This window comes from Aedes albopictus, chromosome 3, assembly GCF_035046485.1.
Source record: "Aedes albopictus strain Foshan chromosome 3, AalbF5, whole genome shotgun sequence".
Taxonomy (NCBI): Eukaryota; Metazoa; Arthropoda; class Insecta; order Diptera; family Culicidae; genus Aedes; species Aedes albopictus.
This window is the reverse complement of record NC_085138.1, coordinates 23,770,904-23,798,535: the sequence shown is the minus strand read 5'-3', so window position 1 is coordinate 23,798,535 and position 27,632 is coordinate 23,770,904. Positions and strand designations below refer to the sequence as shown.

Genomic DNA, 27,632 nt, shown 5'->3' with positions numbered 1-27,632 from the left:
GAACATGCAACCATCGAGCCGCCATCGAACAAATCGGGACTGTAATGTCAAATTCATTTTTGAACCTGGGTTGGAACTGCATCGGTGAAAAATGTGTTTACAAACGTCAAACAAATTTTAGTACAAGCAAACCTGAGTCGGGTTGATGTTGCAACTGTGATGTGATCCAGTTCCAACCCAGGTTGGAACTGAATCGAAACCGAAAACGGCAAATTTTATTAAATATATTTTTTACTTACGACCTATTCAAATCGAACTCCAGAATTAATTAATCAAAAATAGTTCATCCTTTCAGAACCACCCTATCGGTTCCAAAACTCATCGCATAAAGGGAACGTTCAAAAATTACGTCCAACATTTTGGGGGGAGGGGGGGTCTAAGAAAGTGTGACAGTACGTGTATTAGGTATAGGAAAATAGAGCTTGCTGACGTTTATTCACCTCTCTCTTTCAAACATGCAGGCGGGATAGGATTTGTTTTCATCGGGAAACCTTTCCCGATGAAAACAAATCCTATCCCGCCTGCATGTTTGAAAGAGAGAGGTGAATAAACGTCAGCAAGCTCTATAGCGTGACAGAGGGGGGAGGGGGGGTCTAGAAATCCCGTAAAACGATGGACGTAATAAATGAATGTTCCCAAACCTTTTTTACCGTCAAATGACAATTTCTCGCGTCTCACTTTTTTGTTCTCACTTTTCCAGCGTCGCAAAATCATCGCCACCGCAGGTTAGTTTTGATTGTGCGTGCATCAGCATCAGAGGTGGTGGATAAATACATACAAGTGCAAGTCGTCTTCTGTGTGCGGAGCAAGGAAAAATCACTCGCAACAATTTTCTCGCCCCAAAAGTGTAATCGTTTTTCCAAGAAGGAAAGTCCCGCAAATCCATCTTCCATTTTTGTTTCCTGAAGGAGAAAAACCAGAAACGCGTTTGCATCATGTCCACCACCACGGAAAAGGAGAATATTTTCATGTTTGTGCCGAATCTGATCGGTAAGTGTAGGGAGATGGATTTTTTTTTCAGCGGAGTCCTTTCTTCGCCCTTGCACTTGAGCGAGATTTTCGTAAGGGGGGTGATGGGTGGCCGAATTTTCCAACCCACCATCATGGAGGTGACAACAACAATAACAACGCAATGCAATGAATGGAGAATAGGAGTGAATGATCTTTTGTTTTGCTGGCCGCTATGCTGGGATTGGGGGAATCCCGGTGATGTTCCTCAAATCGACTAGATTTGACTTGCCACAATGATATTGTTTAACCAAGTGCGAGGGAAAGAAATTGATTTTTGCACATTTGCGACGCAACAAATCATCCGAAATACATATGTGTTATATGCTTATGTTGTTTTCTCCGTTTTGCAGGCTATGCCCGGATTGTGCTGGCGATCGTTTCCTTCTACTACATGCCCACCAACTACGTGATCGCCGGCTGGTGCTACATCGTGAGCGTCGTGCTGGATGCCCTCGATGGACATGCGGCGAGACATTTCAATCAATGTAAGTGTCTTGCTTGGATAACATACGCATACGGATAAATTAATTAATTTAATTAGTGAAACGAACAGGAAAACGGCAAACTCTGCTCTGAAATTGCATAACGGGGATTGATTTCTTTGACGATGATGTTCGCGGCTTGGTTATCTTTGGGAATTGCAGGATTGGTTCTATAATTGGGAAGACATAGCTTATCTTTATGATAAAGCAAATTGGCTTGGTTTATGATGCCTTAAGATAAGCGTTTCGTTCAAAATGTTTTGAGTTATTGACTCGAGAAGTTAAGGGGTTTCATACCTTTAGAATCCACTCCACTTCTTTTTTAATTTTTTTTTATAAATTGTAGGGCCTTAAAAGATATGTTTCAATGTCTTTTTAAAATAATATCATTATTTGCAATGATAACTATGACACGCAGAGCTCGATACTATAGGACAGATCGGTGAAGTACTAGATTTGTAGTAATGAGCTGAATTTTAGTATGGTGAGAAGGTCAGTTCTCCGTTTCTGCAATGAAATTGTGCAAAAAGCGTGGGTATTATGATTCCTTGCCTAATTTGATGCTGTTTGAGCAAAACTTTGGACAACAGTGTTGTTGTTTTCTCCATTTCTTGCAACATAAACAACATAGTTATCCAAAGTTTTGCTCAAACAGCATCAAATTAAGTAAGGAATCATAATACCCACGCTTTTCGCACCATTTCATTGCAGAAACGGAGAACTGACCTTCTCACCATACAAAAATTCAGCTCATTACTACAAATCTAGTACTACACCGAACGTGCCCCATTAAGTCATTATTTTCATAAAATATCCCAAGATTCTAGGGCCTAGAATAGCCATTTCAGTCATTTTCCGCTACAATCTCTGATTCATTAAACTTAAGTTCTATCAAAATACTTGTCCTGTAATACTGCAATTCGTAACTGCTTCTTCCGCAGCAGATGTTAGTGGTCGACATCTCAACAAATTGTTTTACAAAATTGTAATTGTAATTGTAATTGTAATTGAATTTATTAATCATACGTGAACCATCTTGTACATTTATCGGGTAAAAAGGCATCGAACAATAGTCTAAAAAGCAGCTTTTTCTTTTCTGCTTCCAGCCACGAAATTCGGCGCCATGCTCGACCAGCTGACCGACCGTTGCGGTACCATGGGACTGCTGGTGACGCTTAGCTACTTCTACCCGAAGTACATGTTCTGGTTCCAGCTGTCGATGGCCATCGATGTCGCGTGCCATTGGTTCTACCTGCACACGTAAGCTAGCTCGGGTCCCGTTAATTGTGTTTAAATCATCTTATTCGTCTTCTTTTCCCCTGTTTTGCTCCTATAGGACCGTTCTGCAGGGTAAAACTTCGCACAAATTCATCGACATGTCTGGTAATCCGATAATGCGCGTCTACTACACCAACCGGACCGTGCTGGGCTTTATGTGTTTGTTCAACGAACTGTTCTACGCCGCTCTATACCTGTTGCATTTTACTCCGGGACCGTTGAGTAAGTATTTGTGTAACAGCAGTTTGTTTGTCGTTATATTGACCGCGATGGCAATTAGGATACAGACTTTTCATTGCTTTATGCACCGTAGTTATAGAGTAACTGAATCAAAGCTATTATGGAGCTTTATGGCCATGATTCTTTTACGCTTCGTGGTTTTGTTGTTTACGATTTGGACTTTGCCATGAGTGATTCATTCAATTCAAAATGTGGAGTTCGCGTCAGTAAGAAAATGTGCTGAGCAATGGCTCACTTGTGACATTCCTCCAGGAGCTCCTTCTGGAATTTAACAGAAATTTCTTTCGAAATATCTCTAAGAATTCGTTGCGAGATTGCTCCAAGAATTCCTTCTAAGATTACCCCTGTCATTTTTCCTACTATGCCTTCAGACATTCCTCCCGTGGTTTATCCAACAACTTACTCCAGGATTCCTCTAGGAGTTACTTATGTGGATCCTCAGATCCATCTGAGATTCTTTTCTGGGTTCCTTTGAAAGTTCCCTCTGAGAATCCTTCCAGATTTTTTTAGGATCTCGAAGGGTTCTTTCCGGGATTCCTCCAGGAGATTCGGGAATCCTCCAAGAATTCCTTTAGAGATTCTCCCAACAGTTTTTTTCTAATGTCTGCAGAAGTTATATCTGGGATTTTCAGAAGGAATTATTTCTTGCATAATGGAATCTGGGAATTAACTTTTGGGGAAAATCCAGATCGAAGTTCAGATCCTATGAAGGAATTTCTTAAGTAATTTTGTTGGAGGAATTTCTCATTGAACTCCTGTAGGAGCTTCATGAAAAGCCCCTTGAGTAATTCCATAAATAATGCAACAAACATCTCCTACACAGATTATGCAATAAACTGCTTGGAATTTTCTATCCCAGGAACATCTGAAAGAATTCCAGAAGGATCTACAGGAATTCAAGTAGGCACTTCGTCCTGAAAGAATTCAGAAGAGTTCCTAGATCAATGGTTCCCAAACTTGTCGGAGCAATCGCCCCCTTGAAGCTGTTGAAAAATATTTTCGCCCCCCTAAGCTTGCTTTTTTTTTAAATACGATTCGAAATTTTGGAATTTCATTAAAATCTACAAATTATGTCTATTTTGTAAGCCACTAGAACAAAACCTGCTTTTTTCACTGTATTTTTTTTTATTTTCTTAATGTTTTGACGTGCGCAAAAATATTACATTTTCATTTAGTGTTCAGCTTTAAATTGAGGGAGTTAGAAGCAGAGGGATGTAAGTGACAAAAACCCACTTTCAAGTAAATAAGGTTTAAAGTTTTTCACCAATTTTTCACAACATATTGTGGATTCCCGGATAAAAAATTACCATTCATTACACGGTAAATATTATTAACAAATGACTGGTTTTATTGTTCACAATAAAACACATAGTAGATATATTGTTACTTTTTACAATAGAAATCAAGCCCATATAGTTCGTACAATAAGTGAACATTAGCTTTATTAGTGATTGATTGATTCGATTGTTTTTCAATAGTTCTATAATAATTTAAAGTTACTATCAGTAAAAATTAATTTAAGTTGTTTTTAAATAGTTGCAAAAGTGCCTGCAAAGTTCTCATGGACTTTTTATTAAAAAAGAGTTTATTTCTCAATAACACTTAAAAACAATTTGTAACAAATAAATAACAATAAGTATTATTGTTGCTTGGATCATGTTTGTATAATCAAATACAAAATCACTTGACATATTTTTTATAGTTTTCGTTTTAAATTTGAGTACAGTAGATGTTTCGGTTATCGAATATTATTCGCTAAAACTGACAGACGTCAAGCCTGCCAACACGGAAGCTCTCAATGAATAACTGAGGAAGTACTTATAGAAAACTAGCTGAAAAGCAGGTTTAGCCAAGTGAGGATGTTAAGACAAGAAAAAGATGAACAATGATTTTTCTAATGTTTTCCAATAAATTAAAGGAATTAAGTAAATAGTAAACTACCATTGATAACAATACAAATACAATTAGTTTAATGGGGTCAATTGAACCGATGTTAAAATAAACATGCAATAATATTTGTTGTTATGTAAACAGATTTCTGGAGCAACATTTGAAAAGGGCATACAAGCATTGGTAAACAATGACTTCACATGTCGCTCCTGAGCCCGCCTCAGCTTATTCATAAAAACAAAGACCGTTATCAGATAGAGCAAACATCGATCTTTCGGATAACGGTGTTCATTTGCGTGGGCGGGCTGCTGTTATGCCCTACGGAGCGTTTTAGAAAAAAGACACAAGACCTCTTGGGCCCTTTTCAAATGTTGCTCCAGATTTCGCCTTTGAAAAACCAAAGAATTCATATTTCTGGAGCTCGATTTGAATAGGTCGTATGTGCTTTTGTCGATATAAAATTCGATCAGTTTATTTTAGTCATTGTAGCAATATGGCAGATATTTTGCAAACTTTTAATGATGGAACAGAAAGCTTGTTTTGTGAGGATTCTGCTGTATGTATAAACTTTGCTCAATTTCAACGGTTTTCGCTATAATAAGCGAATCTAACTGATCGAATTTTTAATCGACAAAAGTACATACGACCTATTCAAATCGAGCTCCAGATTTCTCGGTAACATTTTTCTCCAGCATTTACAGATACTAATGGCCACATGAATTGTGAACGATTTATGGTATGGATCATACGACCTGAGGTCTGACTTGTGATATTTGGCAGTTATTTGAAAAGATTGAAGATAGATCTTATCAACAGCTGCCAAGCAATACATACCAGACAGACATCAGAGTGTTTGATTCTTATCATAAAATGTGCATATCATTCTGGCGGACGTTAGTGCTCGTAAATGCTGGATATAAATGTTAGCGGGAAATATAAATTCTATGGATTTTCAAAAGCGAAAACTGCTTACAAATAACAACAAATATTATTGTATTTTTATTGTAACAACGATTCATTTGACGCCATTCAATTAATTGTATTTGTATTGTAAGAACAATGAAAAAACATTAAGATATATTGTTATCTTTTGAAAATTGCCCTAAAAATGTCTCATAAAAACACAATACATTCTATTGTTTTTCGCGAAAAAGTGTATGAAAATTTTCTCAAAATTTTATGGTTAAGATACATAACGACCACCATTTTTTATTGTAAAAGTGCCATTTACCATTCGACGAATGGTATAGAACAATAGGGGTGATGGTGAGTGTGTTGTGTAAATTACAATATGTTTAATGGTGAATATTTTTCGAAAAAATGGTGTTGTAACAATAAAATTTATCGTATTTTTATGATACTTTTTATCAGGGTTTACCGGCTACTTTTATTCTACCGGTTACTTGAGTAGCCGTTACAAAGTAGCCGTTTTCATATAACAATCAACTTGATTGTCAAAAAATGAATGTCGCTGAATAGCTAGTGACAACGAGGAATAGCGCATACTATAAAAATGTTTAAAAACATTTTTAAGTTACTCTATTTATAAAACGGCTACTTTGGAGGCCATACTGAAACGACCGGTAGAATACAAGTAGCCGGTAAATCCACAATACAAAATGTATGGAGTTCCAAAATCAACCCAATTTTCTCCGATTTACTGTATTTCTTCTAATCACCATAAAAATAATCTTAAGACAGTTTTTGAAAGCTTGAAATCGGAAGAAGAGGGCTCCTCAATTTATAATATAAAATCGTGAATAAATAGCATTCAGAATCATATTTTTTGCAAGAATTTCAAGGATATGTAACTTCTAAATAAAATTATTTAAATACATCGAAGGAGGAAGAATAGATGGTAGGGTTTTAGGATTCAGCTTTATAAGTCGTCTTGGTATTCTCAAAGAAACCCCAAAAATTCGACAAAGATTGAAATTTTACCGTAAATTAGATAATTCCGTAATTAATATGCCAAATAATAAAACTAAAAACTTTCAAGTAGAGTGGAAAATTTCAGCAATTTTACTAAATAGGTAGGCGTGAAATGTCATCTTGAATATAAACTTCGAATAACGGGTTATTTGTAAAATCAAAGAAAGAAAATGGCATAGGAATCTTAAATACAATCTTAAAATCCCAAATTTTGATTGAAATTCTATCAGAAAATCTCAAAATACGATTGAAAAACTCTGGTAAAATCAAAATACTTTCAGAGCTTCTCTATATCTTGGAATATATGAATGCTTTAAAAAAAACGCGTTTTCAATTTACACCTGAGACAAATTTAATAAGCCTGTTAAATATAATAAGCCTATTAAACCCCAAATTGATATAGAAACTTTTTCAATCGAGCTGATTTGTTCAATGACAAAAACTCCTCTTGACAAAGAGACCGAAAATGTCAAAAAATACCCCTATCACTCTGATTGAAATGGTTTTCGGAAAATCGCCCCCTTGTTGGATTTTTCGCCCCCCAATTTCTAATTTTTAAATTTTCGCCCCCTTCGATATCGTTTTCGCCCCCAAGGGGGCGATTTCGCCCACTTTGGGAATCACTGTCCTAGATGAATCCTGGATGGTGTTCTTGAACAAACATCCGAGAGCGGGTTTTAAAATAATCATGGGAGAAGTTTTCGAAAGTATCCTGTAAGCAGTTCCAGAAGGATTTCCGGAAAAAGTTCTTGAAGAAATTTCAGATTGTGTTCCCGTAGACATCCCGAAAGAATTCTGGAAGTAGATCCTAGAGGGACCCCGGAAGAGGTTTTTGGAGGAGTTTTGGAAATATGTCCCGTAAAAACTCCAGGGCTTCTCGGAAAAACCCTGGGAGGAGTTCTTGAAGCAATCCCGGTAGTAGTTTCTGAAAGAAGTTGCTGAAGAAATCCCGGAAAAAGTTCATGTAAAAATACCGGAAGAAGTTCTTGGGAAATGCCTGAAAAAAAAAATCACAGAGGAATCTCAGGGAAACGGGAGGTCTTGCCAAAGTCTACGCTCCATACAAATTTTGTATGGATAAAAGTTACGAGGGGGACCGGGGTTTGAGAAGGCCAAAATGGGTCCACGTGGTTTATTAACCCATAGGAGTTCCTAGAGGAATCTAGGTTGTAATTTACAATTAAGGAGGAATCCTTGAAGCACATCCTGAAAGTATCCCGGAATAAATTTCCGGAGGAATCCCGGATGCACTTCTCGGAAGAATCCCAGAAGGAGTACCTAAAGCTATCCTAAAAGTAGTTCCTGAAATAATCTCAGAAGAAGTTCCTGGATGAATCTCGGCAGAAGTCCTTGGAGGAATTACGGAAGAATCCCAAAAGATGTTTTTGGAGAAATGCTGGAAAAAGTTTTTGGACGATTTCTTAACCCTCTACTTCCCATGGTTGCTCTAGAGCACCATCGATTTTCGACGAACTCGGGACAGATGGAATTAGATGAACATGTTGCAATAATTTTAAGAATATGGTTGTAACTTCATAAGGTTGACCCAACTCCCTGGCCAAGTTCGCAGGGGTTGACGGTATTAAAGTGAAGGAGTTTCATTTTGATTATTGTATTGTAATGTAGTGTTCTATAGTGAAACATATCACCTTTTTAACACTTTAATGCGCTTCCAACGGTTCATCACGAACCGGCTGCTGCAGATGGAGTATGGCTGATCATATGTATCAGACATGCTCGATAAACACGGAGGAACCGCCGGGGCTCAGTAGAGTCTATTCCCAAGCAATAGTTCCAAGTCGGTTGGATTTGAGAAGGTTTTGATGATCGTTACAAATGCTAATAAAAGTTTTATAGGATTTGTGACAGGTTTTGGAACCTTTTACAACCAGTTGACTTCAAAATGTTGTTTGGGCTCTATTTACCACGTTTCTCGGTTGATTTTGATTAGTAATTTATTAATGTCATAGTCGTTTTTTCGAATTTTTACAATGTTAGTTGATCATATTTTCTTTAAATAATGCAATTAAAATCTACCAAAGAATTAATAGTGGGAAGGAGATTTGTAGCACTTGATTGTGCTGATAGATTCGAAGCTAACGTGCGAACACTTAAACGCATTGTTGACGTCAATGCGTTCGACGTGACATTTTGGACAAAAGCTGACTGCTTTTTATTAACTGAACAACGTTACTTGTGTATGACTAGGTTGATATTTCTAGGCTACGCTTGAGAAAATGACATGGTTTATCTAGGTAGGACCGATAGGACAATTGAACCAATTTGAATATTTTTCATAGTATTTGTAGCGGGATGAAAGTTGACATGAAATCTTTATTATTTTAAAATTTTATTGCAATCAACTGACCAACTGGGCGTATTTTTGTTTATCTCTTAGATGGTATTATGACACTAACAGAAAAATATCAGAAGTTCAGTTACAGGTTTCTGTGGGTTTTTGGACCAAGGACACAAGAGATGAACACAGAGTAGAAGAAAACGATTAGTGAAATCAAGAAAACAATTTGACACATGATCGACTATATTTTAACATACAGGGTTCGATAGATTCGATGAAAAAAAAAAACAAACATACGACAACTGAACTGAACTGGGCTGCAAAACGGTGAGTCGATAAGGAGAGCATCCAATATAGCTCTGGTCCTCACAAGTTCCTACCTCATGCTTCCACGGGTCAAGCGATGACAAAGACCGCCAGCTAAGAGTTGTGTGCTTAGCTGGTAGTGCAGCCTGGGCACTGTTGTCCTTCTGACTTCAGCTAGATTGAGGAGGTACGATCCGAGTGTCTGTTCACCAAGGAGGTGCGGCTCAAACAGCGTCTGTTCTGGCATCCAGCGGCTAAGTAAAAAACGCTGCACCACGCCCAGCTAGATCCAAGGTGGTAGCCCCATCAGCGTGGTCGTCCCAGTGTTGGTTGGGACGTTAAACAGAACTGGCACGATGGCCCTCCGGCGAGACAGGAGTGTTGGCGTAGGCCCAATAAGCCACCCGTAAAAATCCCCATTGCGAATAACATAGGAGAAAATACGACTCGATACAATCGGCAAAGACCCACGCGACGAAATAAGGACTACGATTGGAAACTTGGAACATGGAATTGCAAGTCACTAGGTTTCGCAGGATGTGACAGGATAATCTACGACGAACTACATCCCCGCAACTTCGACATCGTGGCGTTGCAGGAACTTTGTTGGACTGGACAGAAAGTGTGGAAAAGCGGGCATCGAGCGGCTACCTTCTACCAAAGCTGTGGCACCACCAATGAACTGGGAACAGGATTTATAGTGTTGGGCAAGATGCGACAACGTGTGATCGGGTGGCAGCCGATCAATGCAAGGATGTGCATGTTGAGAGTTAAGGGCCGTTTCTTCAACTACAGCATCATCAACGTCCACTGCCCACACGAAGGGAGACCCGATGACGAGAAAGAAGCGTTCTACGCGCAGTTAGGGCAAACATGCGATGGTTGCTCGCCGCGTGACGTGAAAATCGTTGTCGGCGACATGAACGCGCAGGTAGGAAGGGAGGAAATGTACAGACCGGTAATCGGGCGGAACAGCCTGCACGCCGTATCGAATGATAACGGCCAGCGATGCGTAAACTTTGCAGCCTCCCGTGGTATGGTAGTCCGAAGCACCTTCTTCCCCCGCAAAGATATCCACAAAGCCACCTGAAGATCACCCGACCATCTAACAGAAAATCAAATCGACCACGTTCTAATCGACGGTAAATTCTTCTCAGATATAATAGGACAGATCGGTGAAGTACTAGATTTGTAGTAATGAGCTAAATTTTAGTATGGTGAGAAGGTCAATTCTCCTTTTCTGCAATGAAATGGTGCAAAAAGCGTGGGTATTATGATTCCTTGCCTAATTTGATGCTGTTTGAGCAAAACTTTGGATAACTATGTTGTTTATGTTGCAAGAAATGGAGAAAACAACAACACTGTTGTCTAAAGTTTTGCTCAAACAGCATCAAATTAGGCAAGGAATCATAATACCCACGCTTTTTGCACCATTTCATTGCAGAAAAGGATAATTGACCTTCTCACCATACTAAAATTCAGCTCATTACTACAAATCTAGTACTACACCGAACGTGCCCCATTATCGTCCGCACATACCGCAGTGCGAATATAGATTCGGATCACTACTTAGTCGCTGTATGCATGCGCTCAAAACTTTCGACAGTTATCACCACGCGTCGAAGTCGAACGCCGCGGCTCAACATCGAGCAACTTCGTAACGTAGAAGTGGCTCAAGACTACGCGCAGCAGTTAGCAGTGGCCCTACCAACGGAAGAGCAGCTTGGCGCAGCTACACTTGAAGATGGCTGGAGGGACATCCGATCCGCCATAGGTAGTACCTCGGCTACAGCACTAGGCTTCGCGACTCCGAATCACAGCAACGACTGGTACGACGGCGAATGTGAACAGTTGAAAAACGAGAAGAATGCTGCAACACCGTACGAGAGCGAATGAGGCACGTTACAAACAGGCGCGGAACAGGCAGAACTCAGTCTTCCGGATGAAGAAGCGCCATCAGGAAGAACGAGATCGCGAAGCGATGGAAGAGCTGTACCGCGCTAAGGACACACGAAAGTTCTACGAGAAGCTGAACCGCTCGCGCAGAGGCTTTGTGCCACAAGCCGACATGTGCCGAGATAATCACGGGAATATTCTCACGAGCGAGCGTGAGGTGGTCGAGAGATGGCGGCAGCATTACGATGAGCACCTCAATGGCGACGTTGCAAGTACCGAAGGTGGCGTGGTAACAGATCTAGGAGTATGTGCACAGGACGAAAGACTTCCGGCCCCTGACCTCCAAGAGATTGAGGAGGAGGTTGGCCGGTTGAAAAACAACAAAGCCGCTGGAGCAGATCAACTACCAAGCGAGCTTCTAAAATACGGTGGAGAAGCACTGGTGAGAGCACTACACTGGGTCATTACCAAGATTTGGGAGGAGGAAGTATTACCGGAGGAATGGATGGAAGGTATCGTGTGCCCCATCTACAAAAAGGGCGACAAGTTGGATTGTGGGAACTACCGCGCGATCACACTACTGAGCGCTGCCTACAAGATACTCTCTCAAATTTTATGCCGCCGTCTATCACCGATTGCAAGAGAGTTCGTGGGGCAATATCAGGCTGTATTTATGGGTGAACGCGCTACAACGGACCAGATGTTCGCCATCCGCCAGGTGTTGCAGAAATGCCGCGAATACAACGTGCCCACACATCACTTGTTCATCGATTTCAAATCGGCGTATGATACAATCGATCGAGAACAGCTATGGCAGATTATGCACGAATACGGATTCCCGGATAAACTGATACGGTTGATCAAGGCGACGATGGATCGAGTGATGTGCGTAGTTCGAGTATCAGGGACACTCTCGAGTCCCTTCGAATCTTGCAGAGGGTTACGGCAAGGTGATGGTCTTTCGTGCTTGCTGTTCAACATTGCTTTGGAGGGTGTAATAAGAAGAGCGGGGATAAACACGAGTGGGACGATTTTCACGAAGTCCGTTCAGCTGCTTGGTTTCGCCGATGATATTGATATTATTGCTCGTAAATTTGAGACGATGGCGGAAACGTACATCCGACTAAAGAGTGAAGCCAGGCGAATCGGATTAGTCATAAATGTGTAGAAGACAAAGTACATGATGGCAAAGGGCTCCAGGGAGGAATCACCGCGCCCGCCACCCCGAATTCATATCGACGGTGATGAAATCGAGGCGGTTGAAGAATTCGTGTACTTGGGCTCACTGGTGACCGACGACAACGACACCAGCAGAGAAATTCAGAGGCGCATTGTGGCAGGAAATCGTGCCTACTTTGGACTCCGCAGAACTCTACGATCGAATAAAGTTCGCCGTAACACGAAGTTAACTATCTACAAAACGTTGATTAGACCGGTCGTCCTCTATGGGCACGAAACATGGACCCTACCTGCAGAGGACCAACGCGCCCTTGGAGTTTTCGAACGGAAGGTGTTGCGTACCATCTACGGCGGAGTGCAGATGGAAGACGGGACTTGGAGAAGGCGAATGAACCACGAGCTGCATCAGCTGCTGGGAGAACCAACCATCGTCCATACCGCGAAAATCGGGAGGCTACGGTGGGCGGGTCACGTCATCAGGATGTCGGATAGCAACCCGACTAAAATGGTTCTCGAGAGTCATCCGACCGGTACAAGAAGACGTGGAGCGCAGCGAGCTAGGTGGGACGAACAAGTGGAGGACGATCTGCGGACCCTACGCAGAGTGCGGAACTGGAGGCAAACAGCCATGGACCGAGTGGAATGGAGGCGGCTACTATGTATAGCAGAGGCCACCCCGGCCTTAGCCTGACCGGTAAGGTAAGTAACGACAACTGATTTAACGAGAAGTAAAACATATTAAACCATACCACACAATCAAACAACAAGACAAACACAAACCGTGTGACCATAACACTACATAGGCAAATCTTGACTGACTGACCAATTGAAAACTTTCCAATCTTCTACCGTAACTTTCTGAGTCAGTTGCAACAGTGTCTTAATGGATATCATTTTCCGCGTACGGCTGGCAAACTGCTTCTGAAAGATTACGTACTCTTTTCTATCTTCGGGTCTAGTGTAGAGGTTTCAACTCTATTCAGAGTGCAGCTAGAAACCTAGCAAAAAAAAAACTTCATAAGGTTGACCCAACTACCAACTACTTGTTTCAATAGTGGAACTATTGATAAACAATCAAAAACCTATTGATTTGCAACAAACAAATTTTTCATTAATTCAAACAATTCAGCCAACTGCAATAACTTTTGTTCAAGCACAGAATTCCAAAGGATTGCTGAAGATATCTCAGAAGGAACTCCTGGACGAATCTCGCATGGAATTCCTGGAAGTGCTCTAAAGGAATACTCACAGGTATTCTGAAAGTATTTCCTGGAGGAATTCCGGAAAGAATTCCTCAACAGTCAACAGTCAACATTCGACACTTTTCACTATTTTCTTTTCGCTGCCACGATCGGCTGTCAGCTTGTTTTGCTACACTCGTGCGCTACCGTTGCCTCTCACACACAACACGAGCGGTAAAACGAAGATCAATAAACATAAAATCAGGTCAAATCAATGTCGTCTAACATGATGACATTATTGTCTAAAGTGCCCCACACAATGCATACGTTTGCGTGTGCGTGACAGTAGTTTGACACATTTCCCATGGGAAAACTGTCAAAAAAACGCAAACCTCGACGGAACGGACGCTATGTGTTCCAGGCTTAATTCTAGCTTTTCGCATAGATTCCAGCCAATTTCGATTAAAAGTGTAAATATTACCGTCAAACGGGGTGACTTGCAAAGGCGGGGTGACTTGCAACACTTGATGTCTTCTGTCTATGTTTATCAACAAACCATAAAAATCGAACGTTTATATACCAAAACTCAGTTAAACTATAAAGTGCACATACTATCTGAGTAGTAGCCACGATTTTTACTTTTATGAAAATAGTTCCAACAAAGTATTCATAAATTTAACATTAGTCTGAAAAAGTAACAAAAATGTGAGCCTCGAATCGTTACCTGCAAAAGAATGAAAACAAAATTTCCCAAAAATAATATTCTATATGCGAATTCTATACATAATGAACTATATGAATTTCCATTTTACTTTATAAAAATATTACAATATCTTTGTTATATTCATATGTTTTGAAATATTGTACCTAGACGGGGCGACTTGCAACACTCATTTTCTTAACAATTCAAAGTCCAGATAAACGAAATATTGTTGTTTAACTAATAATTCACCAGCAAAAGTCTGACGGACCATCATATAAACTGAAAAACACATTAAAACTTATGTTAAACTAACAATTAGTAACTTGGTGTTTTTGAGATCAATATTTCCATATAGAAATTCACAATTCAATTTACTATGTAAAAACAAATGTAAAAATAAGTATGTCAGCCCAAACGATATCACAATAGTAGCAAGAATACTTATCAAATATACTTGAAACTAAAAATTAATTTCTGCGTGTTTGAAAAGGAATTTACATTGAGTGTTGCAAGTCACCCCGCACGACGTCTTTGTATCAAAAACGACCTCATTTGACTTTTTCAACATGAAAAAAATAAATCAATCTATAACTTGTTCACTCTATTTTATAGAGGGGCCGGCTATTAAAACTATTACAAATAGTTTGAATTTTAAAATTGAGTTTATTCAACATTTTTTGTTAGTTGAAGCTGAAAAGTGTTGCAAGTCACCCCGTTTGACGGTATGTAGTTCATTCTTACTTCTAAACCGAATACGGCACACAAAACTAATCTCATTATGAGAAAAAGACAGGATAACAGAAACTGAACCGTCTCCCGAAGACGCTATCGTAGTCAAAGGCATTAATTTACATTTTTGTTTTGTACAGTAATTTGTTAGCTTGTGTTGCGAATGTCAAAGGCAAAGGCAACCGGCGAAAACGTGTAAAAGACTGATATAGTCAACAAGACTGATTCCTGAAGCAATCCCGGAATGAACTTCTGGAGGAAGAAATCTCTGATGAAATTCCTAGAAGGATCCCAGAAGTACCTGCTGGTGTAATCTGAGAAGAAATTCCTTGACGAATTCCAGAAAGAACAATAGAAGGAACCCATAAGCTAACACCTGGATGAATCTTAGGAGTAACGTATGGAAGAACTTTAGAAGGAACTCTATAATAAATCTCAGAAGAAATCTCTGGAGGGATCCCAGGTGGCTTTCTGGAAGAATCTCGTTTTGGAACCTGTTCAGGAATTTTAGATGGAACTTATGAAAGTATCCTAAAAAATCCCTCAGAAGAATCTCTTAAGAAACTCCCTCGGAAGCCTAGAAGAAACTCCTGGAGGAATCTTGAAAAAAGTTTGTAGGGAAACCTTTGACTTAGCTCGAGCGTCACTAGTCCGAATAGCAAAGCTCAAATATGACAAACTCAAATGTCACTATTATTGACGTAACAATGCAACACGACAGAACAGCGTATGAGTTGAAGTAGGCAAAAATCTACTGATTTTTATTATTTTGTTTTGTCGTTTTTTTTTACCAGTCGTTACAATAATAAGCTTTACGCAATACATTATGGAAAAAAAACATCTCATGATTGAAAGAAATTTTAAATTGTAGAACAGTTTCTCCCAAAACAAATCTTTCTATAGCATTCTGGCTAGTGCATGGCTGAGTGTCGCGGACTTACTCAATATGCTCTCTCAGCGGGAGCCAAACATTGGGAGCCAAACATTGAAGATAGAGGTTATGTTAAACCTTGTTGTACCTATGTGCTTGATAGAAGAGTATTAATATCTAGGTGCTGCGGATATAATCAAAACTGTTGTCACGATATCTCCATTTGCCGCTGTCAATTCGTTGGAAAGCGAGGAGAAGGATAAACATTGTTTTGAGCCCATTTTAGCTAATTTAGTAACAACTATCCATCGAAATTTCGATCGCGAATGGAAAATATTTAATAAACTTTGAACACGAAAACAAAATTGGAATAATGGTGGATTGATCATGTTTACCATTTCCGAACAGCGTCGCGACGGCATGTTTGACAACTGCGCTGAGAGAGGTGTTTGCAAGAAAATTGAACGCTCGTGCGTGTTTACAAGCTGTGTGCCGGGAGTGTGTTGGTGTGTGTTGGCTAGCTTGAAAAATAAAACCGCTTCTATTCGCAGCACCTAGGTGCATGGTATGTGACTAGATTTATGGTAGAGTACCATTCTGTTTATGGGCAGTACCATTCGTGTTATTGATGCAGAATCTGCGGTCGAAGGAGTTCTTCACGTGCGAAAGTATGCTTCTTGAATTAAAGCCATTGGCATGCTGGACTATTTTTCGTACACTTTTATCTTAGAGACCCTTGTACGGATGTTTAAATTTCGGTAAAAGTTTAGATTAGCGTAGTTCTGTTCAAGATAATGATCGATCAATCCGAAAGCATCTACCAAGCCAGTGGTGCAATGGGGCACGTTCGGTTGTAGTACTAGATTTGTAGTAATGAGCTGAATTTTTGTATGGTGAGAAGGTCGATTCTCCGTTTCTGCAATTAAATGGTGCAAAAAGCGTGGGTATTATGATTTCTTGCCTAATTTGATGCTGTTTGAGCAAAACTTTGGATTACTATGTTGTTTATGTTGCAAGAAATGGAGAAAACAACAACACTGTTGCCCAAACTTTTGCTCAAACAGCATCAAATTAGGCAAGAAATCATAATACCCACGCTTTTTGCACCATTTAATTGCAGAAACGGAGAATCGACCTTCTCACCATACAAAAATTCAGCTCATTACTACAAATCTAGTAAGGAGTGTATCGTAAAGTAGTTGAAAATGTTTGCAATAGCCTCAAAAATAGTTTAATACAACTTTTAAGTAATTTTATTTTTGGAGGTACTGTATAAATCCTTGAAAAAAGAAATAGCTTTTATGATTTTCTAAAAATGTTCTTTTCACTGGGTTTTTAACCTAGATTACTGAACGCATGTTTTTAAATTTTTGCACACCTTCTGAAAAATTGAAATTGTGAAAAAAGTTCGATAATGTTCGAAAATTGTTAATTTTTTTGTGCAAATATGATAAGCTCCAGAATCCTCATGATATAGGCAAATTATTTTTTTCAAGAAAAATCTCCACTGCATTTAAGCGCAATTCGTAAAAATGAAAAAATGCCATTTTTGAGGAACCCCTTTTTTCTATGCCCCTCCAAATCATGTTTACGCAAATAAAAAATACATTAAATGAAAAATCCGCATTTTTTTAAATAGGGTATGTTGTTTAATTTATGGACGAATAAGTTACAACAAAAAATTGAATTTTATAACCTTTTAGAATATTGAAAGCAGAACTTCAAAGTTTGAACAAAAAATAGACGTTTTTTGGAGTGGACCATTTTGTAGATATAGGAGATTTTTCTATCGAAAATGTGAATTTTGAAAGTCGGTGTTGAATGATATGTTATGTGTACATAACTGTTAACAAGCATCAATATTTTCCAAATTTTTTATCGTACAAATTTTATTCGCTACAGATTTTTGAAATGTTGAAAAATCGTAACTAAATCGCATTTTGTGCAGATTTTTATTTTGTGAGGTGTTTTCATTTAACCATATTTTCAATAATACTAAACATTTTCCAATTTTTTCCAAGCTGTTCTAAATTTAACTATATTGTGAAGATTTCATAGAAGAACCGAAATGAAAAAACTAACCCAGCTTTGAGATAGAGCATCCTGAACACTTTCAACTACTTTCCGATACACTCCTTATGTCACCGATCTGTCCTATTGATGGTGTGAAAGTGATGGTCACCGACGAAACAGTGGAACCAGAGGCATTCTTTCCTGATCGGTCGTGCAGAGTTGACCGTACGGATGATTCGGATGAAATGGTATGGTGTGACAGATGTCTGATGTGGTTCCACTTCTCCTGCTTGGGAGTTACCCAAGCCATCAAGAACGATCCCTGGAGTTGCAAGGATTGCGCGTATTCTGAGCAGGTTCCGGAGCGGCTGGTGAACCCGTGTGATGGTGGCACCAAAAAGAAGCATGCTGCAGAACTCGATGGATAGCGACAAGCTGAACCTTCCACCTCTTCAAGAGCAAGATGACGCACTAACTCCCAAAACGTCGAAAGCTAGCAAGGTTGGTGGACAGGCGGAAAGTAAGAGGAACGGGAAGTTGGCGGCTCGGCAGGCTGTTTCCAAGGATCTGCCCCAGTTTTCCGGCAACCCCGAGGATTGGCCTTTATTCATAGAAACTTCCAACAACCGCAGGCGTCGACGGTCGCTCAAAAGTTCTCCACATTGACGGCAAAAACCACTAGAGTTTCTAACTTGTTTTCTCTTATGGGCGGCAGGGAGTTGATTTTCTCAATGAACGTATGCACGATGGCTTCCGGCTGACCGAACATCATTTTCAGGGTCTTCAGCACACCGGGAACGTTTGAAGGATGTACTAAACGGCTCTTCACTGCTTCGAAGGCTCGCCCTTAAAGGTTTTTCTGCAGTCGAAAGATGTTCTCTTCGCACATTGTCGTGGTGTTGTTGAACGTCGCTTCCGTGAGCATCCCGTAGCGCTGACAGGTGACATACGCAAGATGTTTCACCAAGTTCTCATTCGAATGGGAAAACTAACAGTGCCAGCGATTCTATTGGAGAGACGAGAACGAGAAACTTGGTGTATACGCCTTGTGCGTCAAGACATTCGGCGCCTGTTGCTTCCCTAGTAGCGCCCAGTAAGCAATGAACCTGAACGCTAAGCGCTACGACGAGGAATACCCCGCAGTTGTGGAGGTCATCGAAAAGCAGCATAACGTTGACCATATGCTCGTGAGCGTCGACACCGAAGAGGAAACTATCAAACTCGCGGAGGATGTAAGGTTCGTGCACTCGCAGGGCGGGTTCGAAATCCGAAATTGGACCAGTAATTCGCACTGTGTATAAAAAGCTCTTTGCGGCAGTAACGCCGAGGAGAAGAGTTTGGACCTCTCGTTAGAAATGACGGCCGAAAAGGTGCTTGGGATGGGGTGGTGTACAGCTGCCGATGTTTTCACTTACAAAGTCGGATGGGACCGCTATGACCAATATGTGTGGGAAGGTCTCCGTCAGCCAACGAAACGAGGAGTTCTCCGAATTCCTAAGACGATATTCGACCCACTTGGGCTCATCGCGCCCTTTCTAATGTTCCTCAAGATCCTGCTTCAAGAAATCTGGTGAAGCGGCATCCAGTGGGACGATCGAATCGACGACAACGCCTTCACCAAGTGGTGTACTTGGCTGCAGGTCCTGCTCCAAGTTGAGCATGTCCAAATACATCGATGTTTCCGTCCCCACATGAATCCTGCATAAGACGACATTCGGCTGCACACCTTCGTTGATGCGAACGAAAACGGCATGGCTGCTGCATGCTTCCTGAGATTCGTCCGGAATGAAGTCGACTGGTGATGTCGAGTAGCCGTCAAAACAAGAGTAGCTTCTTTGGGATATCACTCGATTCTAAGACTCGAGCTCATGGCAGCGGTTATTGGCACAATACTCTCCCAAACAGTTCTCGACGTTACCAAGCGGTTCTACCATTCGGATTCCAGAGACGTCATCTGCTGGCTGTATTTGGATCACCGTCGGTATACACCTTTCGTTGCCTGCCGAGTCAGCGAAATCCTGGAAACTACAGAGCAGTATCAATGGCGCTGGGTCCCGACAAAGCTCAATGTGGCAGACGACGCAACGAAATGGGAGAAATTTCCAGACATGAGAAACACAAAATACAGGAAAAAAAAGTTGCCTATCCCAAACATTTTAGCCATCCAAGAGACAAGAGGTTACTCCATTTCGGCTTCGCAGGCGCGGATCCGCTTTAGATAGGCAATATCCAAACGTCTTGAATACTGAGCCGACCTTACGATTCCTGACACGTGCAGACACGTTTTTAACCATGTAGATTCCGCCTAAACGGCATACCATGCTTGTGTACTGTGATACATCAGATCTGTTTTTCGGATTGGAATCATCAACTTCATCTGGCTCCAAGTCCTCATCATTGTTATAGGTGCAACTTCTATTACGTTTGGTCAAATATCTTTAACGACAACGGGTTCTGGAACTATCAGTTCTAAATCCAGGCTAACGATCGTACGCTCCTTTGTTTGCTGGTTTATCTGGATCTGTAAAGGTTAACCATTTTAAATCACTGATTTTTTAATGAATCGTCTCGACTTTTGAACATCTTTTTTGTTGTTGGAACGTATAGTCTGTACGAATTATTTGTTTATTCTTCGAAACTCACCAGTATAGTTCCATATGGCTTCGCATATTTTGGCTTCCTCAGCTTCCTGTGTCATCTTTTTAGATCCGAAGTTACGCACGTGGGAAAGATCTGGTTTGCGACCACTTCAAGCTTCTTCCGATGTTTGATTGTGCTCCTTGGTTGGTGGTTCAGCCCAAAACTCCTTTGGTAGCTTCACCTCGAACAGTAGACACCGGTCTCGTTCAACGATTGTCCAGTTTATCCTCTGGTCGTGTACTCCGGTTGCTATGACGTTCCTAGTAGGATCGATGACCTCTACGCCATCACGGTGGGACAGTACCTTGTGACCTCTCATAGCGATTTGACTAACGGATAGTTGTTTGGCATACCAGAAATGTAATTGACGTTGTTGACTTCAATCGGAGGACTATTCGGGCAACATTCAATTTCCAGCTTCACGACGCCTTCCGCTATAATGTTTCCATCACAGCCTGATCGAACCGAATACCCAACTCATCGGTCGTTGTCTTCTACTTGAACCCGATCATTTGTAAACTTGCTTAAGTTCGATCAATAAATATAATAACTATTACAAAAAAAAAAAAAAAAAAACTGGAGAAATTGCGTAATAAGTTCCTGGAGAATTATCTTCCCAGGAGCATCTGGGAGAATTCCAGTATCGACTTTCGAAATTTCAGAAGGATCTGCCGGAAATCAAGAAGAAACTTGTGGAGCAATCCAGAAAATAGCTTCTAGATGAATCCTTGATAGAGTTCCAGAAAAATATTAGGATTCCAAAAAGGAGTTCCAAAAGGAATCCCGACACGAGTTCCTAGAGAAATCCAGGAAGAAGTTCATGATTAAATCCCAGAAGCAGATCCTGAAAGAATCGCGAAGGAATGTCGAGAAACATGATTCTCGGAAGGGTGTCATAGATCTCAGAAGGAACTCGTAGATATATCTCGCATGGAATTCCTGGAGGAGTCCTGAAGAAAATCCTTAAGGAATCCTAAAAGAAACAACGGAAGGATCCCCTAGGGGAATCCTAGGAGGAAGGACTTCTTGAATGAATCACAGATGGAACCTGTTTAGGAATCTCAGAAGAAATTCCTGGAAGAATCCCATAGGGAACTTCTGAAGGAAGAGCGTAGATCGTTGGGCTCGAGCGAAGATCATCCTCTTGTTGGACCCGATCAATTACGTTCATGCGAAAGAGGCCGCTAATCTGATAGGGAGGTCTGGTTGAAGCTGGAAGCGACATTTAAGGACAACGGGCTAATACAGCGAGTCGGTCTCTTGAGGAAGCTGATTACAACGAACCTCGCACATTGTGTTTCCATGGACAACGCATGTGTCCCAGATTGTGTCAGTAGCTAACCAGGTTCAGAGGCGTCAGAGGATTTGAAATAACTAAAGAATGGGTCGGAACATTTCTCCTGGCTTGACCGATTGATGCCGTTATCGATCAGAACTCCGGGACGAAAATTACTGGTGACAGAATCAAAACGATTCTTATTCAAGAAGTTAGTTCAAATCACGAGAAGTCAGTGTTTGTTAGAAGAAAGATTTTCCCGGGCATGCAGTTAAGCAAGGTACGAAAACTTTTAAGGGATTCCTTTGTCAGTTTTGTAAGGAATTCCACCTGGAGTTGCTTATGGGTTTTATCCAATAGTTCCTTCCGGGACTCTGGAGAAAGGCATCTAGTGAACGATTCCCGAAACTAGAAATACTAGGAATACTAGAAGAATCCTGAAGGAATGACATGAGGAGCTCCTGGAGGAATCTTCGAATAAATTTTTGGAAGAAATGTCTGTTGAAATTCTAGGAAAAAAATACTGGGGTAATTTTAGAAAGAAATTTTTGAGAAATTCATGAACTCGTGGAGCGATCTCACAACAGGTGGCTACGTCAATGAATATATATATATATATATATATATATATATATATATATATATATATATATATATATATATATATATATATATATATATATATATATATATATATATATATATATATATATATATATATATATATATATATATATATATATATATATATATATATATATATATATATATATATATATATATATATATATATATATATATATATATATCAAGTTTTGATTATTTAGAGTAGCGACGATAGCATTGTTGACAAGCACACATGCTCGAGGCATGACAAGTGAGTTGGTCAATTTATTCTTCTGAAAGTAGCAAACACAAGGATCACCAGCTTAACTAGATAAAATTTCCCCTTACTAAAGTAAGGTTCTTGGATTGAAACCATTTGAACTGTACCATTTTGAATGAATCAGTAAATATTGATGGCAGGGTTTCATAAGTGGTAGTTGCAACGTTTCTTTCTAACAGATTCAATCAGGATGTTCGATGGAGGATGATAATATAATAAGCACTCTGCATCTAGAACAAAAACACCTCGAACACATTTTCTTGACCCGTTTTTTACATGTTTATTTCCTAATTTTATTTACAGTCTTGGGTGTGTCATCGTTCAAGCTGCTGGCCATGTTCTCCGCCCCGGTGGCCATCGTCAAGACCGGTATTTCGGTGATCCATGGTTACGTCGCCAGCATGAACATCGGCGTTATAGATGTGGCCGAGCGTGAAGCTCAACGGGAACGGGAAGCCGCCAAAAAGCCACAGTAAGCTGATGATGTTTGGTATCAACCCACCAACACCCGTGCGCAGTGTAATCAACTTATTGATGGTTTGTATCTCGGTCCCGCCATTGGCATTTCTTCCTCCTATAAGTGTCAATCCGTCTTTGGAACTAAACAATCGTGTTTACATCTAGTTTGTGTCTGAATATAGTTGGGCGAAGAATTCGTGACTATACACCAAACGCATGCACCAGCAATTTTTCGCTAGTTTTTCAAGAGCCGTAAGTTTTGCTGAATTTCAATGAATCGTTGATTTGGCAAAAATTTGCTAAAACTTCGATGAAAAGCAGCAATATAAATTAAAACATTCAGCTCGACAGAATTATGCCAAATTTTGTTGAAAATCAGAGAATCAATCAGGGTGTAGACAGGAAAACTGAGAATGCACGTCTTTTGAACCACGTGGGCGAATGGAAAATCATATTGAACCTGAACGATATTCGGACAAGTAATTGTGGTAAATTATCGGAATTGTGAAGCAGGTTAATTTAGACGCTAAGTTGACTGTCTTAAGCAGAATCCCCTATACCAAAAGATTTCGTAAACTTTATGACAATTTGAAGTAATTTTTAGAAACCATTACGAAAAATAGTCGCCAACATCCTCGATTCTATTAATTTATCCAAGAAAAATCACTAACACTAAGATAAAAAAAATCTAGTTGTATTTTATATTAAAAATGTATACCGTAGCAAGGTAATGCACTCACACACACAAACAGCTTTATCATTCCACACGTAGGAGGCATATCGGAGAAGTGGTCAAATAATTGAAAAAAAAGTTCAAACAGTATCCCGTGCAATACATCCATATAACTGTTAGATGATAGACGTTAAAAAAATCATTTCATTGGGACTAACAAAACATGTCGACATAAAGCTATATATTCAGAGAAAGAGAGGCAAATCTCAAACAAAACGTAAAAGTATCTATATTCGTTGTCGCCGATACTTACTTAAACTAAAACCTGATATTTGTGCTCACGTTTCACCACGTGATAGAGGGATGAAAAACATCTAAAACAAATTAGTAGAATGCGTGAGCAAATCGATGTTGCACCTAACTTATTTTCCATTGTAGAGAAGTGTTTAGAAATACAAAAAAGAAAATATCAAATGTGTTGTGTTGTTTTTATTTTCGAATGAAAGAAATTCTAATTGAAGTTTTTTGTACTTACAGGATTTTCGATACAAATATGGATTTGGAACCACAAAAGAACACTGCCGTCGTAACACATGCGAAAATTTGAAAAAGACTGGTAAGTAGTTCGTAAATAATTGATCATATTCTTATACTATTTTTTCAGATTTTCATATGCCACATCGGACCGGGATCTAATTTCCTTTTAGGATCAGAATATCTCTGTTTATTGCTTTTCAGGTTTTCTCTTGTGCTGGTGCCTCAAAAATCAGGAAAAAGAATCGCAATTCTGGATCACGAGAGGATCTCAAACGATCTTAGGATGTGTAAGTTAATTGTTATTTATTTATATGCCGCATGTGATTCTTGTGAAATCAGTAGAGTTATATACGATAATCCGTAGAATTGTGGAACAAATGAAATTATGGTTACGGGATGCTCAACCTTCTCAAAGGACGTTCATTCTTGCATCCTAAACGCTATTTCCAATGAATCCACCCACACGCAGGACTACTAACAAAATATCTAGAGGTGGTTGAGGTCAGGGTTCTCACCAGTTCAGAGCTCTTACGACATAGGATTCGTTGGAGGACGGTTTTGTCCACTACTTGTTCGGCAACTGTTCGGTGCGTCCAGAATCATGCACCGAGCCATCTCCACTAGTGAGCGATTCTTACGCTCCGAAAAGACAGTTTCGCATTTGTGGAATACGTCAACTCCGTCACGATTCCTCCTGACCACGTTCTAGTTTCTTTCGACGTTGTTTCGCTGTTCACCAATATTCCGAAGGAGAGAATCATCCGCAGCATCATATTCCGATAAGCAGACATCAAACGAGGAACGAAGATCAACCTAGACGTGTCTTTGGAAATGGTTGAGATGTGCTTGAACAGTAGCTATTTCCGATCCAGGGACAGATACTACCAGCAGACTTTCGGAACTGCTATGAGTAGCTCACTATCACTGATCCTTGCGGACTACGTAATGGGAGATTTGTTGGACACTGTTACACAGAAGTTGAGTTTCACCATCAGGGCTCTAAAAAAAAAATACGTAGACGACCTGTTTCTTGTACTACTCAAAACCGAAGTCCAAAATACCCTTGATGCGTTCAACAACTACGATCAACATCTCCAGTTCACCGTAGAGGACGAGAAAGATGGAGCACTACCCTTCCAGGAAACCCTAGTGATACACCACAACGATGCAACCGTGAGTACGAAGTGGTATTCCAAGCCCATCTCTTCTAGACGTCTGTTGAATTGTCATTCCTTCCATCCAACGAACATGAAGCTTAACGTTGCTAAAAACCTCATAAACCGAGCTACACAGCTAATCAACAACTCAAACACATTTTTTTCAAATCCTACGACAGAACAACTACCCTTCGTCATTAATCAACAGACTAACAAGCCACATCAGGAACAACCAAGCAGTGCTCATCACGGCAGCTCCCTCCAATCACAATATACATCATAGCCACCCACCAGAACAATCTTCGCCAGCAGATCCACGAACAACAACAATCCTCCCAGTATCGCAGCACACTCCACGCCGTTCCATATCAGAGATCCTTAAAAGAGAATATCCGTCTGTTAAAATAGCCACATACAACATAAAAACCACAAAAACACTTCTCAAGCCTGTAAAAGATGCAGTTACACCCCTAGAAAAGCATAACGTCATTTACAGTATACCATGTACCAATTGTGATAAAGTATACATAGGTATGACGACCAATCATCTCGCAAAGAGAATCACTGGACAGTGGACACAGGTCAAATGTTAACAAACACTCCAAATATCACAGAACACGATACTCAGCCAAAAATAGCACTAATACAACATATGCTCGAATGTCAACACACATTCAATCTAGACGGTACAAAAATAGTTGACAGATCGTACCGTTCTTCTGCCTTACCGACGTTGGAAATGTGTCACATACACAACACTTCCAACACGGTAAACTTTCTGTAAACAGACGTAGATGGGCTAAATATCACGTATACTGGTATTTTACACACAGTCAAGACAATCCAATTACGGAGAAGACAAATGAGCAACGATAGAGCATATATCACAGTAGATACAGTAGACCTAACAGATGTCGAACAATAGCTCTAAATCTAATCCTCCATGTTTAAAATAGCCGTTGAGTACCGTCAAATAGTGTAGTGTTCACCTGTGCACTGTGCAGTCCATAAAATTTGTAAATACTATATGTATGATAATTGCAGAAAACAAGAAGCCCACACCCCCTATGACGGCATTAAACCATAAGACAAAAAACGGTTGACTGAGTAGGTACAAGTAATCGATGTTTAATGTTAAAGTATACTAAATGTGCAATGTTTTTAGTTTTTCCCTTGATAAAGGCCAAATGAAGCCGACCGAATCGTCGGGTAATCCAAAACTAGCCATTTAGATTGACCCTAGACCAAGGTAATTATAAGGCAGGTAATCCAATATGTCAGATTGCACAATCCGCCATATTAAATCTAATGACAGCTAGCTAGTTGGTGAAGTTGGAGAATTAAAATTAATATCCACTTAAACTTGACAGTTCGATAATTATTTCCTTAGGAGAACTGTCAAGTTTAAGTGTCGAACTGTCAAATTTAAGTAAAAATTAATTTTAATTCGCCAATCGAAACAGACCCTTAGTATCTTTTTAACTGCGTGACGGCAAATAACAAACACTTTCAGCCGTAACAACCCCTCAGCAACCATTAGCCGATGTTTTGTAGTTGTAGCTGTTTTGTGGCGCTCTGTAGCGTAAACAAACTCGCCAGCTTTTGTCTCCACCACCCCCGCCATGTGCCTCTCCCCGCATCCACTGACTGCTTAGATGCTTACACCTTCCTTCAATACACCTTGCCCTAGACTGAGAAAGCCAACATCTGTACACTACTATTTCCAATACAAAAAGTTCCTGGATCGACCAAGAATCGAAACCGTCACCCTCAACATATTCATGCTGAATACTCTCGCCTTAACAAATTACAGCTGTGGCTATATGGGCTCTTAAGTAGAGAAGTCTTCGGCGAAAGGCACGGATCGCGCTACAGCTAAAGATCAAGAGACACTGAAGAGCCACCAGAATACTTGCTTAGAGAAAAGAGTCAGGAACAAGCCAAGAAAAAATGTATTCCTACAAAAATAGAAGAATGTACAGAAGTGCGCTTGC

General features: G+C 40.1%; 1 protein-coding gene across 1 annotated transcript; it reads left to right on the top strand.

Moving 5' to 3' along the window:
• Positions 1 to 745: 745 nt before the first annotated feature.
• On the top strand, positions 746 to 24,418 carry LOC109418350 (CDP-diacylglycerol--inositol 3-phosphatidyltransferase). Its single transcript, XM_029865419.2, has 5 exons — positions 746 to 990; positions 1,362 to 1,496; positions 2,600 to 2,753; positions 2,830 to 2,993; positions 23,116 to 24,418. The coding sequence occupies exons 1-5, from the start codon at positions 936 to 938 to the stop codon at positions 23,286 to 23,288; spliced, it is 681 nt and encodes a 226-aa protein (XP_029721279.1). The 5' UTR covers positions 746 to 935; the 3' UTR covers positions 23,289 to 24,418.
• Positions 24,419 to 27,632: the final 3,214 nt, after the last annotated feature.